The sequence below is a fragment of the Plodia interpunctella genome, chromosome 1 (genome assembly GCF_027563975.2).
Source record: "Plodia interpunctella isolate USDA-ARS_2022_Savannah chromosome 1, ilPloInte3.2, whole genome shotgun sequence".
Lineage (NCBI taxonomy): Eukaryota > Metazoa > Arthropoda > Insecta > Lepidoptera > Pyralidae > Plodia > Plodia interpunctella.
In genome coordinates this window covers 2,636,359-2,663,295 of record NC_071294.1, presented here as the reverse complement: position 1 = coordinate 2,663,295, position 26,937 = coordinate 2,636,359, and the positions used below count along the sequence as shown (strand labels likewise).

Here is a 26,937-nt window from a genome sequence, read left to right as displayed (position 1 = left end):
ACATCGGTTGCAAAATTGTTTTAGTTTTAAATCGAATGCAGCGACAACGTTTGATCGGCTGCACTCTGCACGCTATGAAGCGGGCCATTATCATTACCAGTTATTATAGTCAGGGACGTATCTTCGGCTGGAGCTAGATCAGGTCAAGTAGCGCAATGCACTAGGGCCGCATTTAGCAGCTGTGTGTCACAATGGCACGGATTATGAGGTGCGTTGCGTTATGGCATGTTGCAAGTCCGGGCGGCGGTCCAAGCGCCGCCGCCGAAATAATCCCGTGTTGCAACGCGCGGACTGCGGAACGGGCGCCACTCCAGAGCCCGTTGCGCAAACACACTGTGAGCAATTGGCCAATTGCGCACGACCATCTCCATCTTGACGCACGCTCAGACTCATTTACGAAACAAACGATCCCGTTCGATGACCCGCGCGCCTATTACGCGACCATTGCATAACGAAGAAAGTGCTCAGAATGCGTCCGCAAAAAGTACCAGAATCCACATCGATCTCCATGTTGAATGGTTGCAATTACACCGTTACGTGGCGTCGTGTTAAATCCGGTGAGCGGTCGACTTTCTAACGCGGGGTCGGTGTACGGGCGGGTGTCGCAACAATTTCTCCGCGCGGCGTCGCGAACGAAGAAAGCGCGACCTCAGCAACGTTTTGCAATCGCACCGCTGCTACTGCCGCTGCACACTGGACTGGGCAAAGTGAAACGATAACCCATAACTCGAATTTTATAAGAAGACAGTTAGGTGGGTTTTTAAAATGTATATTGGATACGTATTCCCACAACTGTTTTTGACAAGAGAGTTAGTTAACAGTTATAAATAATCAATACAAATGAACTGATTTATTCGTTATTCTCAAAAACTTTAGATGACTAAGCGTCTCGTAAAGCCCGCCCCAATGTGTGCTGCAGACTCGCAGACTTGTAGGAACCGCTCCTGCCTACCAGCAGGCGTCGAAACCGCAGGTAGTTTGCGACAGACGCGATAACAAGATGGCTGCTGCAGCGCCGACCGCAACACGAGCCATCACAACTGCAGTTCAGGAATTGGGCAAGAGCCGCCGCGGTTACGCAAGCCGCGATACGCGGACGCATGTCACAGGCCCTCGTGAAACACTTCCGTTCATTGACTCCTTCCCAATTTAACCGCTTAGTTTCGAAATGCATTTCGCTGGCTGACATCGCACACGTGTGAGGGCACGAAGAAGTTTCAGCATCATGACTTTAAGGATCATTACACTGCTCCACCAAGATGCAAGACCCCCGACGCAGGTCGCGGCGCCAGGGCCCCGTGGAGCATAACGATGTCGCAACCCTCATTAACGAGCCTAATTCCAAGTAGGAATTATGTCGTGCAGGATTATTACGTGAAGAGCTGGTAACCGGCCCAGCAGCACGTTTGCTTATGCACTTTCATAACCGTTGTTACGTTTTCGACCGACTTTTCCACGTGTTAGGAAAGAAACGGTAAAAAGCTGGAGCTCCCACATCGCAGACGAGTAATCATTATGACTGTTCGCGGTTGGAAAAAACGACATAATTGTGCGAGATGCCGTGATTTCTTACGATGAGCTTTCACGCGATGACACGCAACTGCACAAGAACTATTACCTCGATTCGAGACGAGGTGATCATAGATATGAGTGAAGCAGCCACCTGGCGACAGGTGCGCGTGCGCTCCAGTATTGCCTGTTAGTTGAGGCTGCCATAATGGCGACAACCATAAAGGGCAGCTGGTACACGTTTGTCGCTCGACAGATGCGGTCTAGATCGCCCGATAAATAAAACAAGAAAATCCACATCCGTAAGCGACTGCGCAGTTTCCGCCGCCGCGTACGCAGCCGGAATCGACGATTGTTTCGTCTTGCAATCGCTTCCGATTCATTGTAGTGTAGGAAGTATGAAAAGAACCAAACGAAATCCTTCGCAAAAACAGGGAAGACACCGCGGCAGTGGAGGGTTGCAAATAGCTATGAACACCAACCAAATTGGAGTTCCGATTAATCATGAAAGTTATTGCGAGAGCTTGCGATATGTAGCGAGCTCAGTATTGCGAACTACGAGGCAACAGCCGCTTTACTAACGGTTGGTTAACTGTATTGGATCTTGCGTGCGAGTGACGCAAAGTATGGAAAAATGAAAAGACAATGGTTTGTAGATTTACGGCTGATTTATGCGCCGGAGGACGGGCCAAGGCATCCACGAAACTCAATGCATTTTGTAACAACACCTTTGACGGATTTGCAAAACGCTCCGCGTACGTATTGCGACGTATAAAAGTTGGTCCTTATTCCTTGCATTCTATTTCATAATGTTTGCACAAGACGGCCGAGCATGCGGTCGCTTTAAAAGGGTTCGTGCCACAAAACATGTGAATAAGCATGCATTGTTCCATTTTCCTGGAGCGTTTCGAGGAAATTTAAAGAGCAAGCACGCCGCTTTGGCCTTTAAAATAAAGGGAGGAAGAGCCATTCAGGTGAGTCAGGATAAAGAATTTACATTCTGATTAACTAGCCATGAAATGGACACGAATACTATAAATCATAATTAAAAGTAAATGTTTATTGAACTGAACACTAGATCGAATCGTACGCAAGTACAAAGGAATGAATGACGCAGGATGGTTTCGAAAACGCGAAATAAGCGATGTTGCGATTTCGTCTTGTGAAATACATTTACCTCGAGATTGCAGAAACGCGTGGGACGACAAATAGGATTAATCTAACCATTCGATTTGTAAGCGGTGCAACGAAAAATAGTTCATTCGATGACTCATTGGAAAGTGCCCTCTTCTATGCTCCTTCATCTTTGAAGCTACTATCAGTTGATGTACAAAAGGCGTGAAAAGTGTAATTACATAGACGATTATTTCATTCTAATTAATTTTCTTTCTGTAAAACTTGTTTATACTTCGTACAACATATTTGATAAGAAGCAATATTCCGCACTAGAGTATGCATTCTATGTAAATACAACTGATAATGCCACGTTATCTCAATCATCCGATATATATTTATCGCAATTTTTATCACCATTTCACTATATCTTATCTGAAAAAAATCCCCTTAAAATTTCACCGGTTGTTGTTTATTTGTCTATTTGATACGCAGATAGGGTGCACAAATATATGGTTGCACAACTCACGGGGACCTATTTTATTAGTACGATTGCAAAACAAGCGAGTTATTGGAGATTCCATTGAGATGGTAATAGGAGCAAAGCGTGACACACACGAAACGTGCGTGAAGTGCTTAGCGCATGAATTATTCATGATTGTACAAGTAAATATTGAAAGCAACGTAAGGAAAATTTACTCATATTCGGCCGCCATTAATCAGATCAAGATTTTTTCGGAATTTCCGAAAGAGATGTTGAGGCAAATATAAAAAAAAAACTGAACGTACGCTTTTGTTTGCAAACAATATGAACCCTGGTACCGCTAAGGCACTCGAGCTAAGTTCATAAACTGCGATGTTTATCGCAAACTTGATCGAATCAGGAACAATGGTTTTATTAGGAGCGGGGTCCACACGACCCCTATGACGTCGCAGGTCCTGCGTCGATAAGGCACGTGAGCCCCGCCACCATTCAAACGAATATAACAATTACTACGAAGTATGCTTTACATTACTATTCAACAACCACTGAAGTTGTGCGAGCTGCAACAAATGGGGCAGTGGATAACTAGCAATGAGATATTGAAACGACCAAAGATCTTTCAACAGGATCAAGTATTAAGGGTGCTTTTCTTACAAAAGCTTTGATTAAACAACAAAAGATCGGTAAAACGTATGCTCGTAATCTTTTAAACAATAGCAAATATCAACGAGGAAATACGCGATTTTCAGAATAGTAAACCCGTCGGAGTGTTTGTAAATAAACACAAGTCAAACTTACCAGGAAAGTAAAAATACGCGATCAAAACAAGTTGTACCGTTACGCTGAAAACGCGTAAACATGTCACAGATAAACCAGTTTGAAATGAGAATCGCGATAATACCTAAATGATTTAACGATTTTCTGATTTTGAATTTTTGGAATTTTTAAATATCACAAAAGATCAGGGCAGTTAGCATGAAGAATGCCAAGCACCGTATGATGGTGTGAATCGTGGACGTGGATCGAATGCGATACGAGAGATCGTGGTGGATAAACAACAGGCTTCTAGGATTCGCGGACAATGCCCTTTGTCATTTCTGGATGTTGGTAAAATAAACGAATTATGGTTGTTTGTACTGCGAGTCAGTCGTATTGACCGTGCGACACAGAATCGCGATGGCCACTGTACCGGTACTTTCTCATTGCAGTGTACCGTTTCCTCAAGTGAAATGGTACTAGGTCGATGAAAGTATCGATAGAATTCCACCACGCGATTCGACAGATATGTAGGCGGGAGGTGTTCCCGAATATTGTAATTTGCCCTCATTAAGTCAAGACTGTTGTTTATTAGTTCACTGTATTGCGTGGTAGCATGGGTGAAAGCAAAAAACTGAGTACTTAGTGTTTTTTTTACAACACGTGTGTACCTATAAGGATGAGATCACTAAAGGATCAACGCTCTAGGCGAATGCCAAAGCAATGATCAACAATTACATATTAAGGGGAGGCCTGCCCGGCCGGTCATTACCCTGACACTTTTTCTAGCCACAATGATGTAACCTGGAAAGTGCGGAAATTGTAATCTGTAAAAGTAAGAAATTGGCGGAGAGATATTATATCACAAAATCGAGCATTCGGCTGACTGGCACTGCGAACGTAACGCGGGATGAGGTCAGTGAACTTGCGAAACTTCACCTGTCATAGCAGAGGGGAGCGCGGAACAAAAGCGCTGATGTATTAGAAAGTAAGTGCTGAATTTATGAAGATACCTGGCGATCGAGCAGCCATTACAGCAGATGTAACAAAAGAATTAGTTTTAGAAACTGCTGGGACGCATTCTAAATCGGTATCGATGACCGGCGGCACTTGCACAACTGACTGGCAGCCCGCGACGGAAGAGAGTGCGGCGAAACGGCACAACTATGTGATGCAATAAAGAAAGTGCGGAACTGAAGTAGGTTTTCTAACGCGGTGAATGTACTCCGGGCATTAGCATTGTATCATTCGCGTCCGCGAAGCCTCCTGAGGCTCGGCCGACGACCTCGGCTGGTGTCAGTGAGAGCCATATTTCGCATTCGCGGTGATATAATACGCTCGGGATGGAATTGTGATGCGGAATCGCTGTGCCGAAGGGAGGTTACATCAAACTTCAGCTTGCGACTCGTTAGGTAACGCGTGTTGTCACACTTGTTTGTTGCAATTGCAGCTGATGTAATGCGTTCAACTATGAAAAATCGCTGTAGCGTCTCTTCAACTCTTACAGACGGATCTCATGTGTACGATAAACTGTCTATAAGAAGGTATTAACAGTATGTGTACGAGCACGAGGCTAGACAAGCCGGTCGGCGGCGGGCGAGGAGCGGTGACAATGAATGGCAAAGCACCGTTGTACTTGACCTAGTATTCTGGCCGTCACGCCCGGCCGGTGCAACGTTGACGATCGATGGATGATTGATATGCGTGAGAAGTTCAACTCTCTGCAACTATCACGTCTTAGGAATTCATCTACGACCCTCGTACATTAATAAAAACATAATTAAACAGTGCTGCGCGGCCCGAGATGGCTTTACGATAGCTCTGACATTGGCGCAGTAACCCACTTGGCACAGTATTCTGGTTGCGTTTACGTCAATCAAGAAATATTTAACACATGAAGTGTCAGTAGCGGTGGGAATCAACATAGAAGCAATGATGTCAGTGTTTATGAAAGACCATACAGTCCAGCAACTGAATCACCGTTCGATATAAATGAGTAATGTACGGGGAATGATATCTCAGCACGTTTGGGCTGTGAACTACACAAACATAAAATAGATGTCGAAACACACAAAGTATCTCGCAAGCGGTTTCCGATATACATTTGTTAGCAGTAGATATGTACGAGTATATGTGCCATTGCGCAAGGTCGACAGCGCACCTGCGCGCCGGTCACTGCAGCCCGTTGCAGCTCCCACGACATAGTCTGAAGCTCATGCATTATTAATTATCCAGAAATTATAGAAGGGCATTCGACAAGACGCTATCGGCGACGACCTTTATCGTAAAGATTAAATCGATAAAGCCTGCGAAATTGATGTTAGTTAGTAGCAGAGTTTAATGATACAAAAAGCCGCTGCAGCGCTGGCGGCAGCGCGCGTACGGTGGCAAGCGCACTCGTAATCATCCAAGTGGGTTAAGGTTTCATCAAGGATTTATTGCGGCAAGTCTCCGCTCCAAAACGCCAGCCATTCGTTGCTATGAGCTAACTGCATGGTTCCGCTGCATTTGCTCATTATAACGTTTAGAATTTCGCACGTTTAGAAATTCTGCTCTCAATCATCGGCGGCGGTCAGTCTGACAATGTTTGGATGGACATTTTTTGCCTCTCTACTTAGTTACTTTGGAATTTCGTCGCAATGCTCGTATTTCATTCACCTGTAGTCGACAGTTACAAATGGACAAAGAGAGCTAGCGATCTTTTGTTTAATTAATGTCCAACAAACAAAAGTAACTTGATACTTAAAATGAGTCCTTTTGTCGCCGACACTTAGAGTGAAAACGTTGGGACAAATGGAAAAGTCCTTTGAGTTGAAAGGCATTTAAAACTCGTCGTTAGGAACAATTGAGGGCAAAATAAACAGGTTAATAGTTTCAAAACGATACAGATGTATTACAAAAAGTGTAGCATACAAACGTTTATCAAGCGTTGTTTCGCAAGCTGTCGCGGGCAGCGTTCGGACCACTCGTTAATTGTTCATCGAACAAAGCGCTCCGTATCGAACACTCCATGCTAAAATCGGGGCACGATTTATTCTTTTGTTTCACAAAAACATATTGTGACAAACTTCTGATGTTTTCAAACCTGAAGCCGTAAAAGCAGTTTTGTATGCAATCAACTGGTCTGTAATAGGTTTATTGCAAAGTAAAACAATCATTATTGTAGCGGTTTGGACAACTTTTGGTTTACAACGATCCGTGTCCTCATACGGATTATGTAACAAGTTAACCTCGACTTTAATAGACTAAATTGGATTCATATTACCTCAGTGTAATAAATTTGATTAGGTACGCATCGCTAATTAATAATTTGGTTATACACAGCTCAGTTATCTACTTAACATGTTTGGTTATGTGATTTTGAAATTGAATTACATGAAGCATTCGCGAGTTAATAGCTATATTTGATATTAAAGTCGATGGAGTTATGTAAATTTGGCGAAGTCAGCTGTGATAAATGGAGGATGATGGATTGTGATGTGAACGTTACAGAGGAGCTAGTATTGAGGCGGAGGACGGGCAGATGTGCGCATTGTGCCCGCAACAAAAGCAGGTAGGCGACGTTCCGATCTGAGCCATGTGCTACATGTCACTTTTTCAGATATATTTTTACGTTAAAACTTGAAAAAAACAATCTGACCCGACAGATGGACCAGCACATGTCCCCACAAAAAAATGATCATCACTAACAAAAACGAAATACCTGACGGATTTAAATAAATACGCCAGAACCTATTAAAATTCAATTTCCATGCCAATGAAAACCCTTTGTTTTTGCAGCGTAACTACAGTGAATTAATTACAATGATTTCCCTTTGTTACAAAAGAGAGAAACGAATCGAATCCCAGTTATCAAAATTAATAACGGCAAAGCAATTTACTCTGATCGCGTAATATCCTGCCGATGCATTTATTGAGAACCGCAGTTTCGTTCGATGTATTGTTTCATGTGAATACGAGATGGAATAATCAAGTACATGCGATAATATCGTAATATTTCTGATTATATTTTGAAACAAAGGACTGCCAATGAAAAGACTAACTCAAGGGACATATGATATAAAGAAAGGAACGAAAAAACGACAAATATTGACCTCGGAGCAGATGTCGAAAGGCAAACTTCAGACTAGTCGTATGTGCATTTGAATAAACATGCCTGTCGATGGCAACTGTTGATCTAAGCTCGCTATCGAATGACACCGTGTGCTTTCAGATAGAGTTGTCATCAGGTGTCCAAATAAACTTTTCCCTATCTTCGTAGTTCCAAACTCTTCTAAGAATTTATATGAACAGTCGCCCAACAAAATAAGTTGAAAGATAAGAGAAGCTATAAATAACGAACTGTCTCGCGAAATATGCAAGAGACCACGGCGCCAATGAGACACCGAGGCCTTTTATAAACAGAATAAAATATTGAGTCCAAAAATAGACTCATCGCTATAAAGTCGAGAAATTGTTGGCCATAAAGACCTTTACGAGATGCCAGATTTACAGTCTGTTTGGAACTTACTTATTATTCATTAAAGGAAAAGGGACCTTGTTATATTTATTCTGAAGTTGAAACTGAAGTGGACAGGGTTGCGAAAATAGTAACCCATGATTGTCTGTCCGGAATGCGAATGCGAACACGTGCGTCGCTGGCGCAGGTAAGCGTTTGCATGTGCAATTCATTGTGTCATCTAAAGGTGGTTTTCTTAGAGCTGAATAGATGAATCTTTGCACAATAGCCGGCGAATCTATCGAGACCCATCATCGGATCGGTAAAGGAGATCGGGATAATAAATCATACGTAGGAGACAGCCACAATGGCGAAGTATTTGTTTACGAACATCTGTGCAAGCTGATGTTCGAACTGAATTGGCGTGCTCACAAAAACCTGACCATTGTCGTACAGGTAATTGTGAAAAGATTAACCCGATGTGAGATACAATGAGAACTGAACACCTTGACATTTTTTACTAAATTTCTACTTGAATGGAGGAAAATCTGAGAATGGGATCACTTTAAGGTTATAGTCACGACATGCCACATTGTCATTGCGGCACACCATGCGACCTTAGGACGTTATCTGGCGTGATAACGGAGATTGTGTGACCTTTAAGTGAGGCTTGTGCCTCGATAACAAGTCCAATGACCGTGTTACTGATATTAGAAATTAAGAAAATATCAGAAAGATTTTTTCATTACTATATCGAGCGAAGTTCTCATGGCGCTTGAATTAATAGGGGTTGCATTTGTGATTCTCAAGAGTTCTCAGGGGCCGGATGTAACGGGACCGGAAACAAATTGAATAAAATAGAGCGGTAATATTTATACGGCAGATGGTCAGACTGAGAGACAAAGAAATAAAAAAAAAACGCAACATACTGCGCCCGCGTGCAAAGTTATCTTAATTATGTTCGCTCGAAAATTTAAATTGGATGGTGGCTAGTTTTACTAGAAATGGACGGCCTATAATTACGTGGATGTAATTTTTCGACGTTGAAAAACTATAATGAGTTAGTTTTAAAGTTATATTTAGTATCAACAAGATGTAACACAAGACGATATAGCCTTAGTGATTATGAGGGAGATCAAGTGAGATAAAACTACAGTAAATGCGTCAATCCGATTATTTACTGTTCGAGTGATGATGCAAATGCTTCAAACACATAGAAACTAAGTCGTAATCTATTTGAATCAGTGTTACATAAGTACGTGATACGTTGGTCATCACACGCTAATTTCCAATGGATACTCCGATTTTCTTAACAAAGTCACGTCAATTCTTGATCTCCGGCACTTTATTCTCGATTTAGTTCGCATAACATCACGTAGATCTAACCTCGTTGATATAACCGGAATAAAAATAGGAACAAGGATCTAAAGTTGATAAGATTCGTTGAGATTTAAATTTGGAACGGCTGGTTCTCGCGCGCGACTCAAAGGCGGAAGAGGCGCTTGCGCAACTGACATTGAACTGTGGCGGTCTTCGTGGAGGCCACCAGACGCCGGATTCTAAGTTTAAACGATAATTTAATGGTGTTAATATAACAATTTATCTCTATAATAAAATCGACTGGTTTCCGCGTACGGTATCGAACGTGGAATGCGTAATCGGAAAACTGCGGAACCCAAGACAAAAAATTTCCATTATTCTAGTGAGATTCATCGCAACAGGATGTTATGATATTGGCGGTACATGGATTTATACGCGGAAGACTTTATGAGGAACTCTTCTCAGATGCAAACATTCATATTGTTTTGGTATATTTCCTTCTTGACATGACGTTCCTCGTGTTTTGTTTCTCAGTATAAGAGATCTCATGCAAAATATCTTTAAAATTCCTCATACACATGTTAATTGAACCATTGAAGATTTACGTCACGCTGTTGCAAGTGTGAGTGCAAATTTCATCAGTATGCTATTGTGCTTATAACTAAATGTCACCTCACTGTCATTTGCCGATGTGAAGGTGACTAATGTCAGTCACTCTATAAATATTCCGATTTATAGGCATTAGTAGGAAACGTTTTATTTACTCAGCAGGATGAAGGAAAACCTAAAGTAATTGTAGAAATGACATTCGCTAAAAAGGTTTGCGACAATACTATCTTAGTAACAGATGAGAGTGATGAAGCGCTAAGAGTCCAGAAAGTCCTCCATATCTTCTATTGGCAAGAATGGCGCAGAGCAGAAAATAATGGACAATTCTATTGGAGGTTAATAGATCCTCTTTCGGCTGAGAATCTTAGTGATGCATTTCTGCTAGTAGTATTAGTTGACAGCTGCGCGTGTTTGGTGTTGGGCGGTGCGTGCGCGCATCGTGGCAGTGTCGCAAGCGCAGCGGTCCGGCCCGTCCTTGGCCACCACCACGGCCGCGCTCCACCGACCGCCGATACGACGTCGACGGTGCGTAACGCTTCCGCGTGCCACCGCTGACGTCACAAGCCTGCTTTCCAAACATCGATTTCATAGGTGCGTCACAAAGGGAAACCTCCCTGTGACGTCAGCTGATCACGTGGTGCCCGTGTCTGGAGGCTTTGAAACCTTCCGTGGGCGGAAAATGCGTCAAAACGTAAAACTTCGCAGTGGGCGCTTCACGTGCCTCGAATTCGAAATAAAGCTTTTGTTGATCCCTTAGAATCTTGGGGCAATTACATAAATTCCAAATGTGCTCATTGTACTGAATATGAACTGGGTGATTACATCAGCGCTCATAAGGGGCTAACTGCGCAGCTCGTGAAATCTGTTTAAATATTATCGATAATAAAACAATAATGGAATGTGCACAATACCGTGCTAATGACGCCAGTCACTTCGAATACGTCGATGATTTCATGCTGGGATCATCACACTGGCAATGACATGACCCGATCACGGGCACTCCTTAACATTCACCACATCAACTGTCTATTTGTCATTGTTATGACCTGCCTTATTAGTCACAATAACATCATTGTTAATTATCAAGCCTATTTATAAATAAGCATTTTTTTTAATGAGTTTATTATAAAGTCGTGAGAGTGACCTAAATTTGATTAGTAAAATTAGACCAGAGTTCGCTTTGAGGTGAATTCGCAAAAACTAATACACAAGTTGCGAAACGCAAAACCAGTATTTAGCTCAGCCCTGACTAAATTGGGTGGCAATGCAATATGAAAAATGCAACAAAACAATTATTAATTGGTAAAGTTGTCAAATGCACGTTACGTCAGAGTGAGTATTGTTTGTGGAGGGCGTTACGCAACGTGACCGCGAAGTGAGGTCGGGTCCGTTCACATATTTATTATACGTATTCTTCAAACTCTAACTCGGCGCGAGGCCAGAAGCACTAAAGAGTACCGTTTCGCAACAGCATTTCAATGTCAGTGTGCTGTACGTTGCCGTGCGAGGCTTTGATTTATCACGTTTAGTTTGGATATTATATTTGCACCGCTTGTAGCGGAATCCGATGGCAATGACAATAATAAATGAAACACCAATTCATTTAAGAAGGTAGTTTTGATACAAATTGTCGAATAAATTCATGGACAAAGACGACAAGTTGCAATATGTTATGTATGAAATAAATTTGATCTAGATATTAATCGTCAGTACAATTAACAGAAAACGAATTGATGAATTTAATTTGAGGGCAATAATGTTAAATGCAAAATTAGCAATTCAACTACTAATCGAGACCGCTTTCGGTGACAATTTAAAGCCAGAACGTTAATTTCATCGCTAAATGGCTCGAATATGGAGCTGGTACAATTACAACACATATCACTGAATGTCAAGCAATGTAAAGTTTCTAGTCTATGCCAGATTTAATGACCTGTAGTTAAATTACCTTGGTACCCACCCTTTATGGTGTTCAAGTGCTTAGCACTCGCGCTCTATATATAGAATTAATACCAGCTCTAAATTGTTTATGAAGCGAATAGATCTTAGTTTTGGCGAGTGATCGACAACTAGTGTTGTAACCCTGTGTGCAACGCGTGCTTGCGTCATTTCCTCTTCATGACCGTGAACTGAGTTACGTCAGCAAAGAGTTTCGGTCGAGATAGGATGCGCCCACAATGTTTACCAAGAAACACGAACCCATTGAAATTTAACTCCTATTACCGAGTAATAAAGTCTACTCCGAAAAACTCGGCGTGTTGTTACTACGCTACCTCGATCCCACTCCATATATCCCCTTTGATTAAGCTGGAATTGTTTAACTTGTCGTGTGGGTAGACCTTTACAAGTTAAGGATAAAAATAAATGGCTTTGAATCCAAATTAGTATTATGATTAATTCATTTTTTTTTCTTTGAGCTTAAAGGATGAGAAATTGTAAATTCGATTTATTAAAACATTTGTGGGCTGACCTTTAGTGCAGTAAAAATAAATATTCTGATGTCTGTGTGTACAACAAAACAATATATTATTTCCTCGTCTTTGACACCAATTTTCGGGGACTTTTGTAAAGTGAAGTGACATCATGTGTCGTTAAATAATTAGTTTATCTCAATAGGTAAATTCCACATCCTCCTTCCGCGAACAACAATTAGAGATAAGCCCTAATTTGTAGACAAGATCATTAAGCACAAGGAAAAACAATGCTTCCTATTTCTAGGAACAATAGTAACACAAACAACAATATTAGTAGGGCGAAGAAAATGGCATAAACATGTGGATATATTTTGTTACTTTTCTCGATAAATCGACTGAGATTCATAGAGGCCGATAGAGGAGTGCAGCTAAACAGCCAGTCCAAAATAAAGATAGTCGTACGATCCATAACACACATATATAGATAACAGTCGATAGAATCGATAACAGAAACAGGAAACGCACCGTGACTAAGCATAAGCATGGTGATTATTCCTTTGTTTTAAAATAAATTCTGGGCTTGCGTGGCTACCGCAGCTTATAAATAAAGATGAGCTCATATCGGGGGCAGAAATTAAAGAGAAAGGAGAAAGCCATATTGGATCCAGACTATGAGTGACGCATCGCGCTGCAGATTGAGGGTAAGATCTGGTAAGATTCAGGCTGGCCACTGTCAAACCGGTTGTGTCTTAGTTTTTTTGCCGTCGGGCACGAGGTAAACGATCGAAGACTGCGAAATCGGCAACACACGATATATTATTCAGGGCTGTCATCCTAGCAACATGTGACATCATACTGATACCCCTGCGGCACATTAAGAAAATAAGACGATATTATTAGAAACAGTTTCAATTAACATATTGCGTCATTTCCGAAGGTCGGGGATTTTAAGGACGTATTTCCCTGTACGAAATTATATTTGACTGCCGCCTCCGCAGTTGAAATAATCTGCGCTCGGGAATGTTTTTCACGTAGGTAGGATGGAAACACCGAAAATAGATTTCGTTCAAACTTCAAATCGGGGATGAAATTATTAAGTGTTATTTCTATATTTATCTTGAATTGGGGTGTCTGTGTTTCGAAGATAAATCTTTAGAGCATAGACAATGGGTTGCGAGGTGAGGGCTCGGAGCAAAGCAGACGCGTGTCGTTCGGGAAGCAGAGTGTGTTGAACTCCGAGTCGTAACAGGAAAACGCTGATAGCACAGCTAGTAACATCTCAAAAGATTTACGACCATCGGTAGCTTTAGTTCAGGTCAGTCGCCGCAACAAACAACTTTTAACAAGAAACCATAGTTATAACTTACCCTGTAATTATAACAGAGTGTAAGAAGCCTGCTGCACTCTCTTGAATAAACTTCTCGATATTTTTTTTATCAAAGACCTTTTTTTCCTCGCATAAATATAGACGCTGTTTTGTCTTGTTTTGAGAGTCGAACACAGAGCAATTAATGAATTCGAGGTGCGTCTTTGAAATAACCCTTGAAACTGTGGAAAAAAAAAACAATGTAAACAAGTTTCACAGATTTTTTAAATAAGAAACTTGTTTGGTTCTTTTCAGCCCCTTTTGTATTTTGTAAATAGGCTTCTTTTTTCACCTTTTTTAAAAGTTACAATAACGAAATGAAAGGTATACGATTCAATGCATAGGTTCTTAATTAACATTTAGTGATTCGGTATAGATGTTCCATCAGCGTTTGTTATTATAAGTTGCGTTAAGTCTTAAAATGGACCGATGTTATATTTGGGCACATTTTAGGGTTCGATATAAATAGGAGCAGGGGGCTCGGGGTAGTGACCCGATGGAAATTTCCTATGATTCATCCCTGAACCCTCGCTGCTGCCCTTTGATTTTTTATAACTTCCCTCTCAAATGACGTCATAGCTTGCACTGACGCATGCAGTACAGTCTCTACTGTATGGAATAAATATGGAATGGAATTTATCACGAGCCGTCATAGCCACTGATTCATTGCTACATTGTTTCTCTGAGAGCAGAGGTTTATTTTTATGAACGGAGACTGCAGACCGCAAAACCAAATTTGTTCTTTCTCCCAGTTATAGAACGCGTGAAACTGGCACTAGCATTCTTGTATAACAACTTCATAGTCTGTCTGTATGTAATTAGAATCCAGGTTCAATGCTCTCCTTGGGTCGATAAGGACTATAATTAAATGACCTGCCTTTAAAGAAACTCTAAAATGGACCTTGTTGGTCGAGATCAGTGTTGAAATTCATAATGCATCGCGATTTTTCCATTGCTCATAACTTGCTGTTTCCGATGATGTTATGTCGTCCTTACGTCATGCCGGTGATCGTGTGCTTGCTTCTGTTGTTTACGCTAGTTGGTTTTGGGCGGTCAGCGACCTTCGCCACGCGGATGCAGGCCCGACGACGGCGTCTCCAATCCGAAAAGACACAACTGCTAGCAGGTTTCAGTGCAACACAATAAAAATAAATGCGCAAGAAAATAAAATCAGCAGCTAAGGTTTCCAACTAGCTGTTGCCAGGCCATTAAACCTCCCGATCTCAACTGGTATGGAACGGTACGGAACACTGATAATATTATTCAGACGCGTGGCGGTCAGTGATTCGGAGATTCTCAGGTTTGGCTTCGTTCTCCGTGGCCAGCCAAGCGGCCAGTCCCTCCATAGGGCTACTAAGGGATCGCAATTACCAGGCGTCTCATCCTTAGTTAATTGTTGGCACGTGCATATTTATTCCCTTTGTAGCGAAGTGAATGCACCCAGCGCTAGGGCTATGGTCGCGTGCGCCGACATTCAAAGTTTTTGCATGATTTTTTAATGATCGTGCCTTATGCTCCCTTGCTCGCGCGCACCCAGTTCACCTCGCCTTAGCCGCGGCCCGTGACACCGGAGTCACGATGCGGTGACTCACATGCTGATATCATGACATGACACCGGCTCCATCGCGGGACCAACTTTATACGAATGCCTTTTCAGATAATACATTGAAAAGACAAGGTGTTCGTGCGGAAAGGACGGACTCCGTATACGGTCTGTTTTGTTTAGCATCGACGTGGTCAATGTTAAATTAAAATGCAACGGCGATCTTGACATGCATTTGTGTAATGCACAAGTTGTAAACCATATACAAGGCGCATGCAAATCGTTCGTTTCCGAATTAGACGCCAATTCGCGATCATAAAGTTAAGCATAGCGGGGTTGCATTTATTGGGCAACTGAGTGCTTAGGCATATTTCAAATGTGTCTTGGAGCGAGATGTAGGCAAGCGGAGCGTGTCACAACACACGGCCGGGGTATCGGCGGATAAGTGCGCGGTTACGCAAATCCGCAGATATGTCGGCGCGGGCGCAGGCGCGCCGCTTGCACAAGGTTTCGCAGACCTTTGTTTTACGCAACCGATCGATTTAATAGCTAGTCGTGCGTTTTGTCAGCTGTATACCCGGGACTAGAATTAAACGCCTCAATTGCAGGGTTCTAAATCATTGTTAAGAAATAAAATGTAAAGAAGAAATTATAACAAAGTCGGGAAGGAAGGCAATAGGGCATCCGGAGATCCGCCCTTCTATGGCAACAATAACCTGTTGTGATTCGCCCCGTATTCAGCAAGGTGTGCGTAAACATAAGCCCATTATCGTTTACGTTTCCACTGACAATCGGATTTACTTTTGTAAGGATGACACCTATGTCCGGCAATTCATTACTCACAATGCTGACTGCGGAACATTGTCGCTCCTATAGTACATACGGGCGACATTCGCCTGAGAAGCCTAGGTCTGCGTCCGGTAGCAACGTCCGGTCTTTTCGTACCACCAAAAAAGGTGCGAACATACGTTATTTATAGTTGTGACGAATGCTCGTCTCGTCCTCACCAATTCATTTATTTTCAGAGCGAGGGAGAAGCGTAGGTGTTTTGAATTTGAAAGCGTTCCGGGTCATTTCACTGCAATATGAGTCCACTTTAAACTCCAGTTGTTTTATTACCATTATTTTTATATATTACCACTTTTGAATATCAGTATTGCCAAATTTTGCCATGCAAATTATTGAATTATTATTACTAGCTATATCTGAATGCGCAGGACATTATAGTTCAATGTCAATTTCGAACGTTGCATATGCGTTTTGCAATCGCCAATGCATTTATGGCATCAGTTCCGCACGAGCGAGGAGAGGAAGCGCTGGCTTGCAGGCGGCGACATTGGCACACTTCTCCATGACCTAAGCTTGACCAGCACAAGATTCGGCCGAGGTCACCAAAACAGACGCCCAAAACAAGATGTACCATCCCGGCGGAATTCAGGCACGCCTGAATCACTGCGTTAATTTCGTACTCTGCGCTATCGCCTATCATTCATCCTAGAAAGACCACACCCGCGCGCAGCGAACGTGCCAACTACGCAGTCTCATCTTCGTACCGAGGGATCTTTGCGTAATCCATGGCTGCTCTCACAATGAAGTGGGACCGTCTCACTGCACCAAAAGTTATACAACTGGAGAAACTGAATATGCGTATTGGTGGATTACTGGGCGCCTAGCATTATGCAAATACATCGCTGTAATGTGGCAGCGTCTTGCACCACGCCTTTGGCAACTGAGTTTCAAAACATTTTCAAAATAGCGTAGGCGCGCAGGTATCGACTGAGGTATCGGCTACAGCCCCAGGCTTATGGTCCTCTCCACGGTTCCATGTTGCGTGTAGTTTATGAAATTATATTGGAATGATCGCGTGCAGAAGCCTGAGTTTAGATCGGATCTAAATATGGATCTCATTTAAAGGAAACCTGGTGGCAGCCGGTGGCCGGGCCGGTATGCGACGCGACGGCGTCTGCCGGGTGGCGGGCGGCCGTCTATCGCGGACCAATTTGGCACATCCGCTGGCGAGTGCCAGTAGAACCGTAAATATCTCATCCCGTTAACCCCGCAGACGCGCTAATAACTATCGCCAATCTTTTATCACACATAGATTCGAATTACACTCCAGCTCAGCTAACCTGTTTTTTAAAAACCTTTTATGATCTTGAAGATAATGAGATCTGATTATTGGACGGTGCAAGATCGTTTTGAAACTCGAAATGCCGCAAGTTGTATATCGGGTTGCGTACAGAAATGTGGCTATATCAACGTCATTGTTTGCAGCGCATTCGATCAGTCGAGCTCCTGTACACCGCGTTACGCAAAAAACTCCGAGTTTTGTTTTGTTACCTGGATTTGCGTGATGCGGGTATTATTATTTTGGCGTGGAGTGGGCGGGATGGGTCGGAACAATGCTCCGAGGACAACTTTTATACCTGGGCTTGTTTACAAAGGATTGTACTATCTCGTACGATGCGAAACACACGGAACGGGCCCCGCTCTGTCTGCAGCGTATTAAAATATGACCATTGTAGACACTTGCGCAGCAAATTACATTTTTTATAAGCCGCATTGAACAAAGAGTATTTGTATTCGCCGCGTGAATTCTATTTCCGCTTAGAAATGTCGGCAATGGCAAAATTAAGAACGCATTATTCGGACAAAGGTAGTTTGTAGTCAAATATCCGGCTTTCCGAAGTCGTAAAATTTGTGATGTCAACAGGATTTACAAACGATGCTATGAAACTAGTTCGTCGTAAAACTTCAATGTACAGGAAGTGTTACTTTTCTGATAAACGTGAGTTCCATTCACGTGTTGCATCTGTTAAGCTATGTAGGGCAAAGCAGGGCGCGCTACCTGTTTTATCTGCCAAAACGACCTCAATTTACTCCCTCAAGGTTCGAGCCCGGATATGCCGAGATTTCTCTGTAGTTTCTAGTTCCAAATGAAGCTCATTTGTTACACATAATCTATCATAAAGAGCCACTGGCAGCAGTGAAAGTAGATTTTAAAAAATAACGGATATGCAGCCTAGATTACGTCGAAATAACATCAGTTTCCAAGTCGTTTACGATGCCACGTTGCAAAGTTGTAAATCGAAACGATATTTCAAATTTTAATATTAAAGAGGAAGACTTTGAAGAAAAATTTGTATTTATATTCAAATCATGAAAAATAAGGGACGAGAATTATGAAGATCCATTCGAGAACGTCAAAGAGAGCGAATCAATATTAATGTAGTTGTTTACCTTTGAGATCGTGAGATGCTGGTCGTCTCCCGCCGGATGACTCGAATGCGTAATCAGTCAAGGGTGCCTTTGTAGCGACGTGAGAACGGAGGTCGAAGGGCGGGCACTTGATCATATTGCACCTTCCAACACCCATTCTCACGATGCCACAACAGCTGTATGAAACACTGACCGCGCGGCATGTGCATTAGATTTTATTAGGGCAGAACAAGGTCAGCTGCTCGCACACGCATATTTATGCGCTTGACCACCTGAGCAATTAAGTTTTATAATTTTGATAAAAAGTGTCATCTGGGAAAGTAGGCGACACATGACTCTTTCGCACCGGTCAAATTGGGCACAGCTGCTGACCTAGAGATGAAGGACCGTCAATAACTTGGAAACAAAAAGCGTTTCCGTTTTCCATTCCGGTCCGACACATGGCGAATATGGAAACATCTGCAATATCCTGTCTAATTACCGACCACAGCTCATCAAGGCTACTTTGACTACTTTGTTGCATCCTAGCCTTTCCCATAAAGCATTAAAATTTAATTTCGGTGTTTGCAGTTTCATAAAAAGACAGCATTTTCGAGCGGGAAAAGTTTGTCTTTGACTCGGAGTTTAGAGTTTCTGCGTAATAATAACCAAATGTAAAACATTCCACCTTTGAGCGGCAACTTCGCCAAAGGCTTCTCAAGTCGCGGCGGGCTGCTATTACGTAAAGGGTAAAGCAAAACTTTTTACATTTGAGGCACGGCCGCGGTGCTTCTCGTTCCGCATAGCAAACCGACGCTTTTGACAACACTCGCTTTGATGATGCGACGTTCAAAAGGGTATTAAATTTTACTTTTTCTATCTATCCGTCCTGTATCAAAGCGGAGTGAATTAAAACCTTTGCGTTAATAATGGCTTTCGTTTGCGCAAAGCGACGGCGAACGCCCGGCTCGTAACTGTATCTAGTCATATTTTGTTTGTAGAACCAGTCTGGGGCTTAGCGGCCGCGTCAGAGCCGACGCGCCGTGCGAATGTCACCAGGGACGCGCTCGAGGACCTCGCTCTCGACTTGCCAGAGGTCAAAGAAACGATTACATTAAAGTCAGCCTCAATGTGCGCGGGGGCGTACTGAAATTTGTCTCGGTTGGGACGCCGGGGATAACTCAATACACAAAAGGTTGGTTGTTGCCCCGTTCGGCAGCCGTGGGATGACAATAAATGTACGAATTGAATGAAATTAAAAATCTTTCGAGACAGTAGCACGGCACAAAAAATGTCATAAGATGCGTTAGTAATTTGTTTATGTCGAGATTTGGATCGGGATTTGAATAGAGGTTTGGAATTCACCTTATTAATTTAACAATCGTTCACTTGAGATACGGGCAGGTGAATGGAATTTAATTTAGTCACCCCTATCGGAATGTGGTCGTTAAAAATGATAGTGTAAGGATACACAATGTATTCCTATGATAGTTTTTATCTAAGGGGTTAACCGGGATCACCTGAGCGGATAAGGGCGGTGCAGGTACCCGCATAAGGGAAGGTGGATGTGTTATCAACAGCGCATACACAGTGACGGTACGGACGGGCGTGCAACGCGTTTGCTGCGCAGTGTAGACCCTTGACCCGATTGCGGCGCGCAGTATTGTACGCAGCAATGACACCGTTCGCCTTGAGCCGCTAGCATTGCCGGAGATATTTGCAACAATGGAGGCCAGATAACATTTCAAAAGTTCGAAAATCCGTTGGTTCCTACCGACTGCTGGTCCTAATTATAATACATTGTGTAATGGATCATTGTTTGTTTCGATAAATAATTTATTGATAGCTATTAGGAAGGCGCCACTTCGATGGAAGCGATCGTTCGAGACTCAGGATGTGGCAGAGACGTAGTCCTGGCGCCGACCGACAATATACAGTTTATCGACAACGCCAACTACCGTCATTAAACCGACAGGTACTCTGCATGTAAATTATCATAATGAATGATTCGATTAACACTTATCGCGGTCGCACTGCTGTTATTGACTTACGAAAGGAAATAATGCGCTGTTTAAAAATTCTAAGAGCACTTCCGTTTCCTTTGAGTTTTTGTTTATCTTTTTCTCACGAATCTCTCCAAGCGATAAAAAAAATTAGAGGAAACGAACGATCGATCAGGGCGAATAGATTGGATCAAGATCATTGGGCACCATGGGAGCATTACGTCAGATATTTCATTGACAAAATTTAAGTACATAGCGATCGGAACCGTGGTCCAATGACGTCGTAATGATATTGTTCCGTAGCAAATTGTAAACCATATGCTTTATACATAACGTATTATTATAATAATTTCTATAAAAAGACAAACTCACCTCTGAGGATCCGCGAAGACGAACTTCCTTAATTTGAGATCCCGTAAGACTATCCCCTGCTCGTGACACGCGGCCACCGTTTCAGCCATTTGCCTGAACAGTCTCCGGGCTTCATGTTCCCGTAACCGTTTCCTCGCTCGCACGTATGAGTGGAGGTCGGAATGCGATCGAGGGAATATTAGGTACACTCTCTTGTCGCCGACTAGAACTTCGTGGATAGGATTTACGTGCGGATGGCCATCTAGCCTGTAGTGGGCTTGGAGTAAGCTGCTGCAGTCTCTCGATACAACCTGAGGAAAAATGCTTACGTGAGCAAAGAAAGGACACTTAAAAGGTCCCGCCTCGACATTGAATTAAAATCACTCGTCTGAAGGCGCATTCGAGGTCCTTTCCGGGAAGTATGACACACTTGCCATAAAGGTTGAGCCGTTGCTTTTTAAATACCGCCGTGGGGTCAAAGCGATTTACCTAAAACCGACCCAATTAAGCTTGCGTGCTATGCATAGAAATAACGCTCTTAGCTGTATTATTATCAACTTGAAAACCCAAGCTAACTAAAATGTCTTTTAGATAAATGATGGATTTAGACTCAATAGGAGATAGCAAAGACTCGCCTATGTCAGTAAATACGAATTCAAAGGGGGCTTTTGAAGAGTCTGTGATTGAAAAGGGCTAAGTCTAATGCGAGTAACGAGGTTGAAACATTTTTGTGAATAGCTGACCCTCAAAGCGAGTTCTGTCACTAAATGCCTGATGGGACACGAGACACGAATTTTAAGGTCAGATAGAAAAAAGTAAAGCCGTTAAATAACTATTAGCTACTGCATGACCACTGGTAGAAATTGGTTTTAGAATGCCTAAACTCTGGGTCCGTTCCAAATAAAGCCAGACCAACTAGCTAAAAGAAACTCTTTACTTATGTTTTAGGAACTACGTCGGCTTTTATTTTTATTAAGCATGAGAATGTCAACGACTTGGCTAAATTCGAATCAGAAATTACGAGTCACGGATGATGAATCACTTGCGTGCTAAAAGCCCATTTCTTTTTTGAGAACGCTGTATAAATAGTTTCACCAGTCATTGTAGACGCATCGACTCTTTCCATTTACGTACACAGGAATATGTACAAAAATATTCTTTGACCCAATTGGAGATGTTTGCCAATAATGATAATGATAAAGATTCGCCATATTGACAGAGGACTTGATAATATTTCGGTGTCGTATGCATTTACAGGAGCTAACCTACTTTGCGTTATCAGTATTTATTTAATCATGTTGCAAAATGTTTATGCTAGCTAGTATTTTGCAATTATTTAGCACTTGTTATTGTTAGAGTCCAAAGTTTTTACATATTGATATTATACGTAAAAACATTAAATTACATGCAGATTGATAAAATTCAAGGTATTAACATAGAGCAGACTGGAATCCGGTATTTAAAGACAGGTAGATAAACTGGATTTAAAAGTCCATTTGCAAATATGTCCATTTTGTTTTTACGCGACAGTAAGGTGGCGGTTACACATTTGAGTACATTTATATGGATGATATATTAGCCAGCGCAGAAGCACATATGACTTGACAGCCCACATTGAAATCCTCGACTCTTGCTTGGCAATACTACTACACAACGGTTATTTCGATTGTTTGCAGATTGATTGCAGCATGTATTACCTCTGTATCATGATACCATTCTAACGATAATATAATGTCTGATATGCAAGTCTGGTTTCGTTCGGCGGGCTTAAAAATTCAATCATGCATGCGCAGCGATGTATACGATTCTATGACGAGAGCTTCGAGGTGGAATGGTGGGGGCCGCCAGAAGGGGGGCCCGCTAGCCTCGCTGTGACCGAATGTCACCGATCGGCATGTTATCAACTCGTCTATTTCACAATGTCAATGAGAAGGTCATGCCTATTTTCGGGCCGGCGTAAGGCACGTGTCTTTATCAATCAGTTGTAAAAGAGATGATAACGATCATCTTTCGACTGATGCACTCTCGTAAACGTTGCGTAGGCCGGTATAACACACTGGAGTTACAAATGTGGCAGTCGTGTCGGCAAGAGCCGGTGTTGTAAATACGCTCGGCGTTTAGCAACTATGCCGTTGCCTCACTTAACCTTGCCAAGTTCTCACGAGGGAAGTGCCTATTCTGTGCCTTGACAATACGCGTATGGGCCTTTGTTAGCACTGGAACTATGTATCCTGTATTGCCTAAAATTAATAGCTAGCTAAAGCTAAATGTTATTCTAAGTAATCTTGCTCAGGCTCTTACTCAGTTTCTTCACGTTGCGTGTGACATTGTGATTCATGGTGTTCTAATAAGGACATGTTTGTCTTTGTGTCACGCGTGAGTAACATTTGACGTGTTCAACCACTCATCAGATGGTCCACTAAGTCTCATCCGAATGACACAAAGATGACCATTGATGTCAAAATTCAGTGCAACAATAAAAACGATATCGTTGTTGGTGTTATTAACAGTTATTGTTAAGTAGTATCGATTGCGAAAGTGAATACGTACATGACATTGTAAAAACAACGATGGCTGTGGCCTACAAGTGCGTTCGAGCAGCAAGAGACCGTGACATATAAAGTATGACATCGGTGTTCTACAGATGCTATGAACAATGCACGCGATTCATAAAAAAAAAACTAGCTTATTATTAATTTAATTATACAAATAATGGCTGACAACAATGCTAACTGTTAGTCTGTGTGAAACTCGTGGGTTAAATTTATTAATTGACCAAATTAAATTAATTTAAATGTTTTGATACTTCTTTTGTAGTAACATAGTTATAGGGGTCAAAGTCAGATTTACGAATGATTCTCAAGTAACATTCGATAAATTGCAATGAATAGGACACGACATGTGGGCATATTATTGAGAACTGAGCTTATCTCTACATGGGGTCTAATCCCGTGGGATAAAAGAACCCTTCCAAACTTGCCAGATATTGTTGATGTCTTTGCAAAGTAATTAATCTTATTAATTTATTATGTTGTAATTTTCTGTTACAGAAGATTTTGGTATGAAGACTATTGAAATTGAAGACTATGGCATTATTTATATTGTAAAAAGGTTTACATACCTCAACTAATTGGCTTATTAAACAAATGGTCTAGAGGTCGTATCTAAACAAGAGATTACGCACTGTATCAATCAAACAAAGCAACAGCCGCTGTTGAAACCCGACACAATTTCAACATGTGACATGTTGTCCTATCTGGCCGTTGAGTGATAAATGATTAAACATTGTCTATGGCAAATTAAAAAAGTAGAAATGTCAAACGTTATCTACCTACCTATGTCACTGGCTATTTTTCTCACGTTTCATGTAAAAAGTAAAAATACCAGCAGTGATTTAAAAATAAAAAACCAACGTTCCGAGTTTTAATTACAGGAAATGAGAGCATAATTCTGGCCGTGCAAGTTTGACAATCATGGGAAAATTAACCACCGTTAAGATTTGATAGATAAAAGCAAATTATTAAATGTGGGTGGGATTTAAATGAAAGGTATAACAACATTAAAATTATACTGCAAGTGACAATAGTTTAGTAATAAATGAGCAATATAATAGACACTTCTAGGATGTTATGTAAAGATACAGTTGCAAGTTGTTTAGTAATAAACTACGCTCTTTGCAATCTTTCTGAACTTTGTAAGTAGGTGGGCTTTTTTAAATAATATAACTTATTGGCAAACATATAAGTTTTTATACTGCGCCAATTTGTTATTCGAGCGATTATTTTAATTACAGTTTTAAGATCACATGAAGTGTTGCTAGAAATGATAGGTAATGAAATTTCTTCTTAGTCTTATCCGTGTAGATAGATCTCGTGCCTAATTTCTTATCTAGGTACTAGAAGATATCATAGAATCGATAACAATAGTAGGGTAACTTTATGCAAAATATTTGATTAGATAAAAATAAACATAGTACCTAACACCTACGGATCTAGGTATTACTTAGGCTTAAACGGTCATAGATCAGTCAGTGCTAACCATTACTATACTCTAGGATGTAGGTATCAAAACTGTATAGGTACCTACATACGACATCCACTACACCGTAAAGCAGATTGATTTGATAATTTAGTCATGTAAGAATATTTGTACCTACATATGTGTCTTATTTGATTGACTGACACATGCAAAAATAATTATTAAGAAGGTAGAAAAGATGAGATTTAGTGATTAGTGACCAAACAAGGGAGCTTACGTTAATAAAAATTCTAAATTCTGTGGCATGAAACTGATAGGTACTTATGTTTCTGATATCCGTGTTTAGACATTATGTAATCCCAGCCGACATGATACCTATTTTATACCTGGTTAGGGGTAGTTAGGTATATTACTTATCGCGAAAGGAAGACTTGAGATAAGTTAATTTGATTATTTGCTTTATAGGTATTGTGCATCTAGGAATACCTAACTAAGTAATAAATATGGTATGAAATAACTTGATAAGAGTTTGACAATATGCCACTGGTAACTTAGATAACATCGCAAAAGAGCGCAACATTTATTTTTAGAAATTACGTTCCAGTTTCATCGCAAGAAAACTTTCCTCGTTTTTGCCACTGCTCACAACTTTCTTGTCATAACAAGTAACATTTACCTACACGAACCAAATTTTTTGTTCCAAAAATAGAAATGTGATTATATAGATTGTGGCGTCAATGCGTTGTTAATCGTTTTGTTTACAGCTTAGTGGGTAGTTAAATAACTTAAATGTTTACTTAATGATACGATAGGAACTTACTTTACAGACATACTCCTCTTGCGTGCGCACGTCCACACACCGGCAAAGAGAGGAACCTTCGACTTGTTCGAGTAGGAGGTATTTCTCTGCGACCAGTGCCGCCTGGAACTGATGCTGAGGGGGAGGTGGACTGGTGGGCGCTGGACTGGCTGGCGACGGCGGCGCTGCCGACAGCCGCTCCGCCAGGGACGGAGACTGCGCCCGATCCTCAACCTTGACATCCTCTGTCGCCGGCACCGGCAGCGTCACCGCCGGCTTGCTCAGGCGCAGCGGAAACAACAACGAAGGCGATCCCGGATCCATCACAACACTGTCACTTTAACACTTAAGTTCACAACACACACAAAACACTTAAAACGATGAGGAACTACGATGAGATGAACATGATCTGCAACAAAACAACACTGTTAGAACACGATCACTTGCATTTGCGATTTTATTGCAATCCGATATTACAAAATTTAAACGAAACAACTACTACGAGAGACAATCGACGATTTAGTAACGTTATTTAGTAAGGGGAAATTACGAATGAAGTACGAACCTTGAAATGATTCGCCCTGAGTGGATATCGTACCAAAATTTGACTGTCCGTGGCAGCGTTTATGTCGCTTGTTTGCTTAATAGAATTACAGGAAATATTTCCGAGTAATTCGAGCAGATATAGACAGGCCAATATTTTGGGCCGGTGTCCGCTCGGGATGTTGCGAAACTAAACGAACACACGACCAACGCTCACTAACGCCATTGCGAGACTGACGAGAGCTTGCTGAATTCGGCGTCACCGCGGCGTACGTCAGCGCTCGCGAAGCCTCGAGCCGACGGCAACCGATCCAACGTCCAATGTCGACACAGCGTCAACTTGCGTAGTACGAGAGAGTACGCCATGCGGTTTGTAGACGCAACAATTGTGTTATAGCTGTCTCTTTCTATTATATCGTGATTTTGTTCTGCAGAAAGGGAAATAACTATACCATTCATTTACGTTTGGCAATGCATAATGTCAACAAATTAATTATTTCATAAATAAATTTT

General features: G+C 41.8%; 1 protein-coding gene across 1 annotated transcript in view; it reads right to left on the bottom strand.

The window, feature by feature from the left end:
* LOC128675358 (tribbles homolog 2-like) overlaps nt 1-26,678 on the bottom strand; it is a 32,163-nt gene extending 5,485 nt beyond the window's left edge. The window contains exons 1-3 of the mRNA XM_053754751.2: nt 26,447-26,678; nt 25,903-26,290; nt 21,126-21,415 (exon numbers count right to left, since the gene is read on the bottom strand). Of these exons, the coding sequence (XP_053610726.1) occupies nt 21,126-21,415; nt 25,903-26,205 (593 nt within the window). The 5' untranslated portion in view covers nt 26,206-26,290; nt 26,447-26,678. The remainder of the gene's footprint in view (nt 1-21,125; nt 21,416-25,902; nt 26,291-26,446) is intronic.
* Between the last annotated feature and the right edge of the window lie 259 nt (nt 26,679-26,937).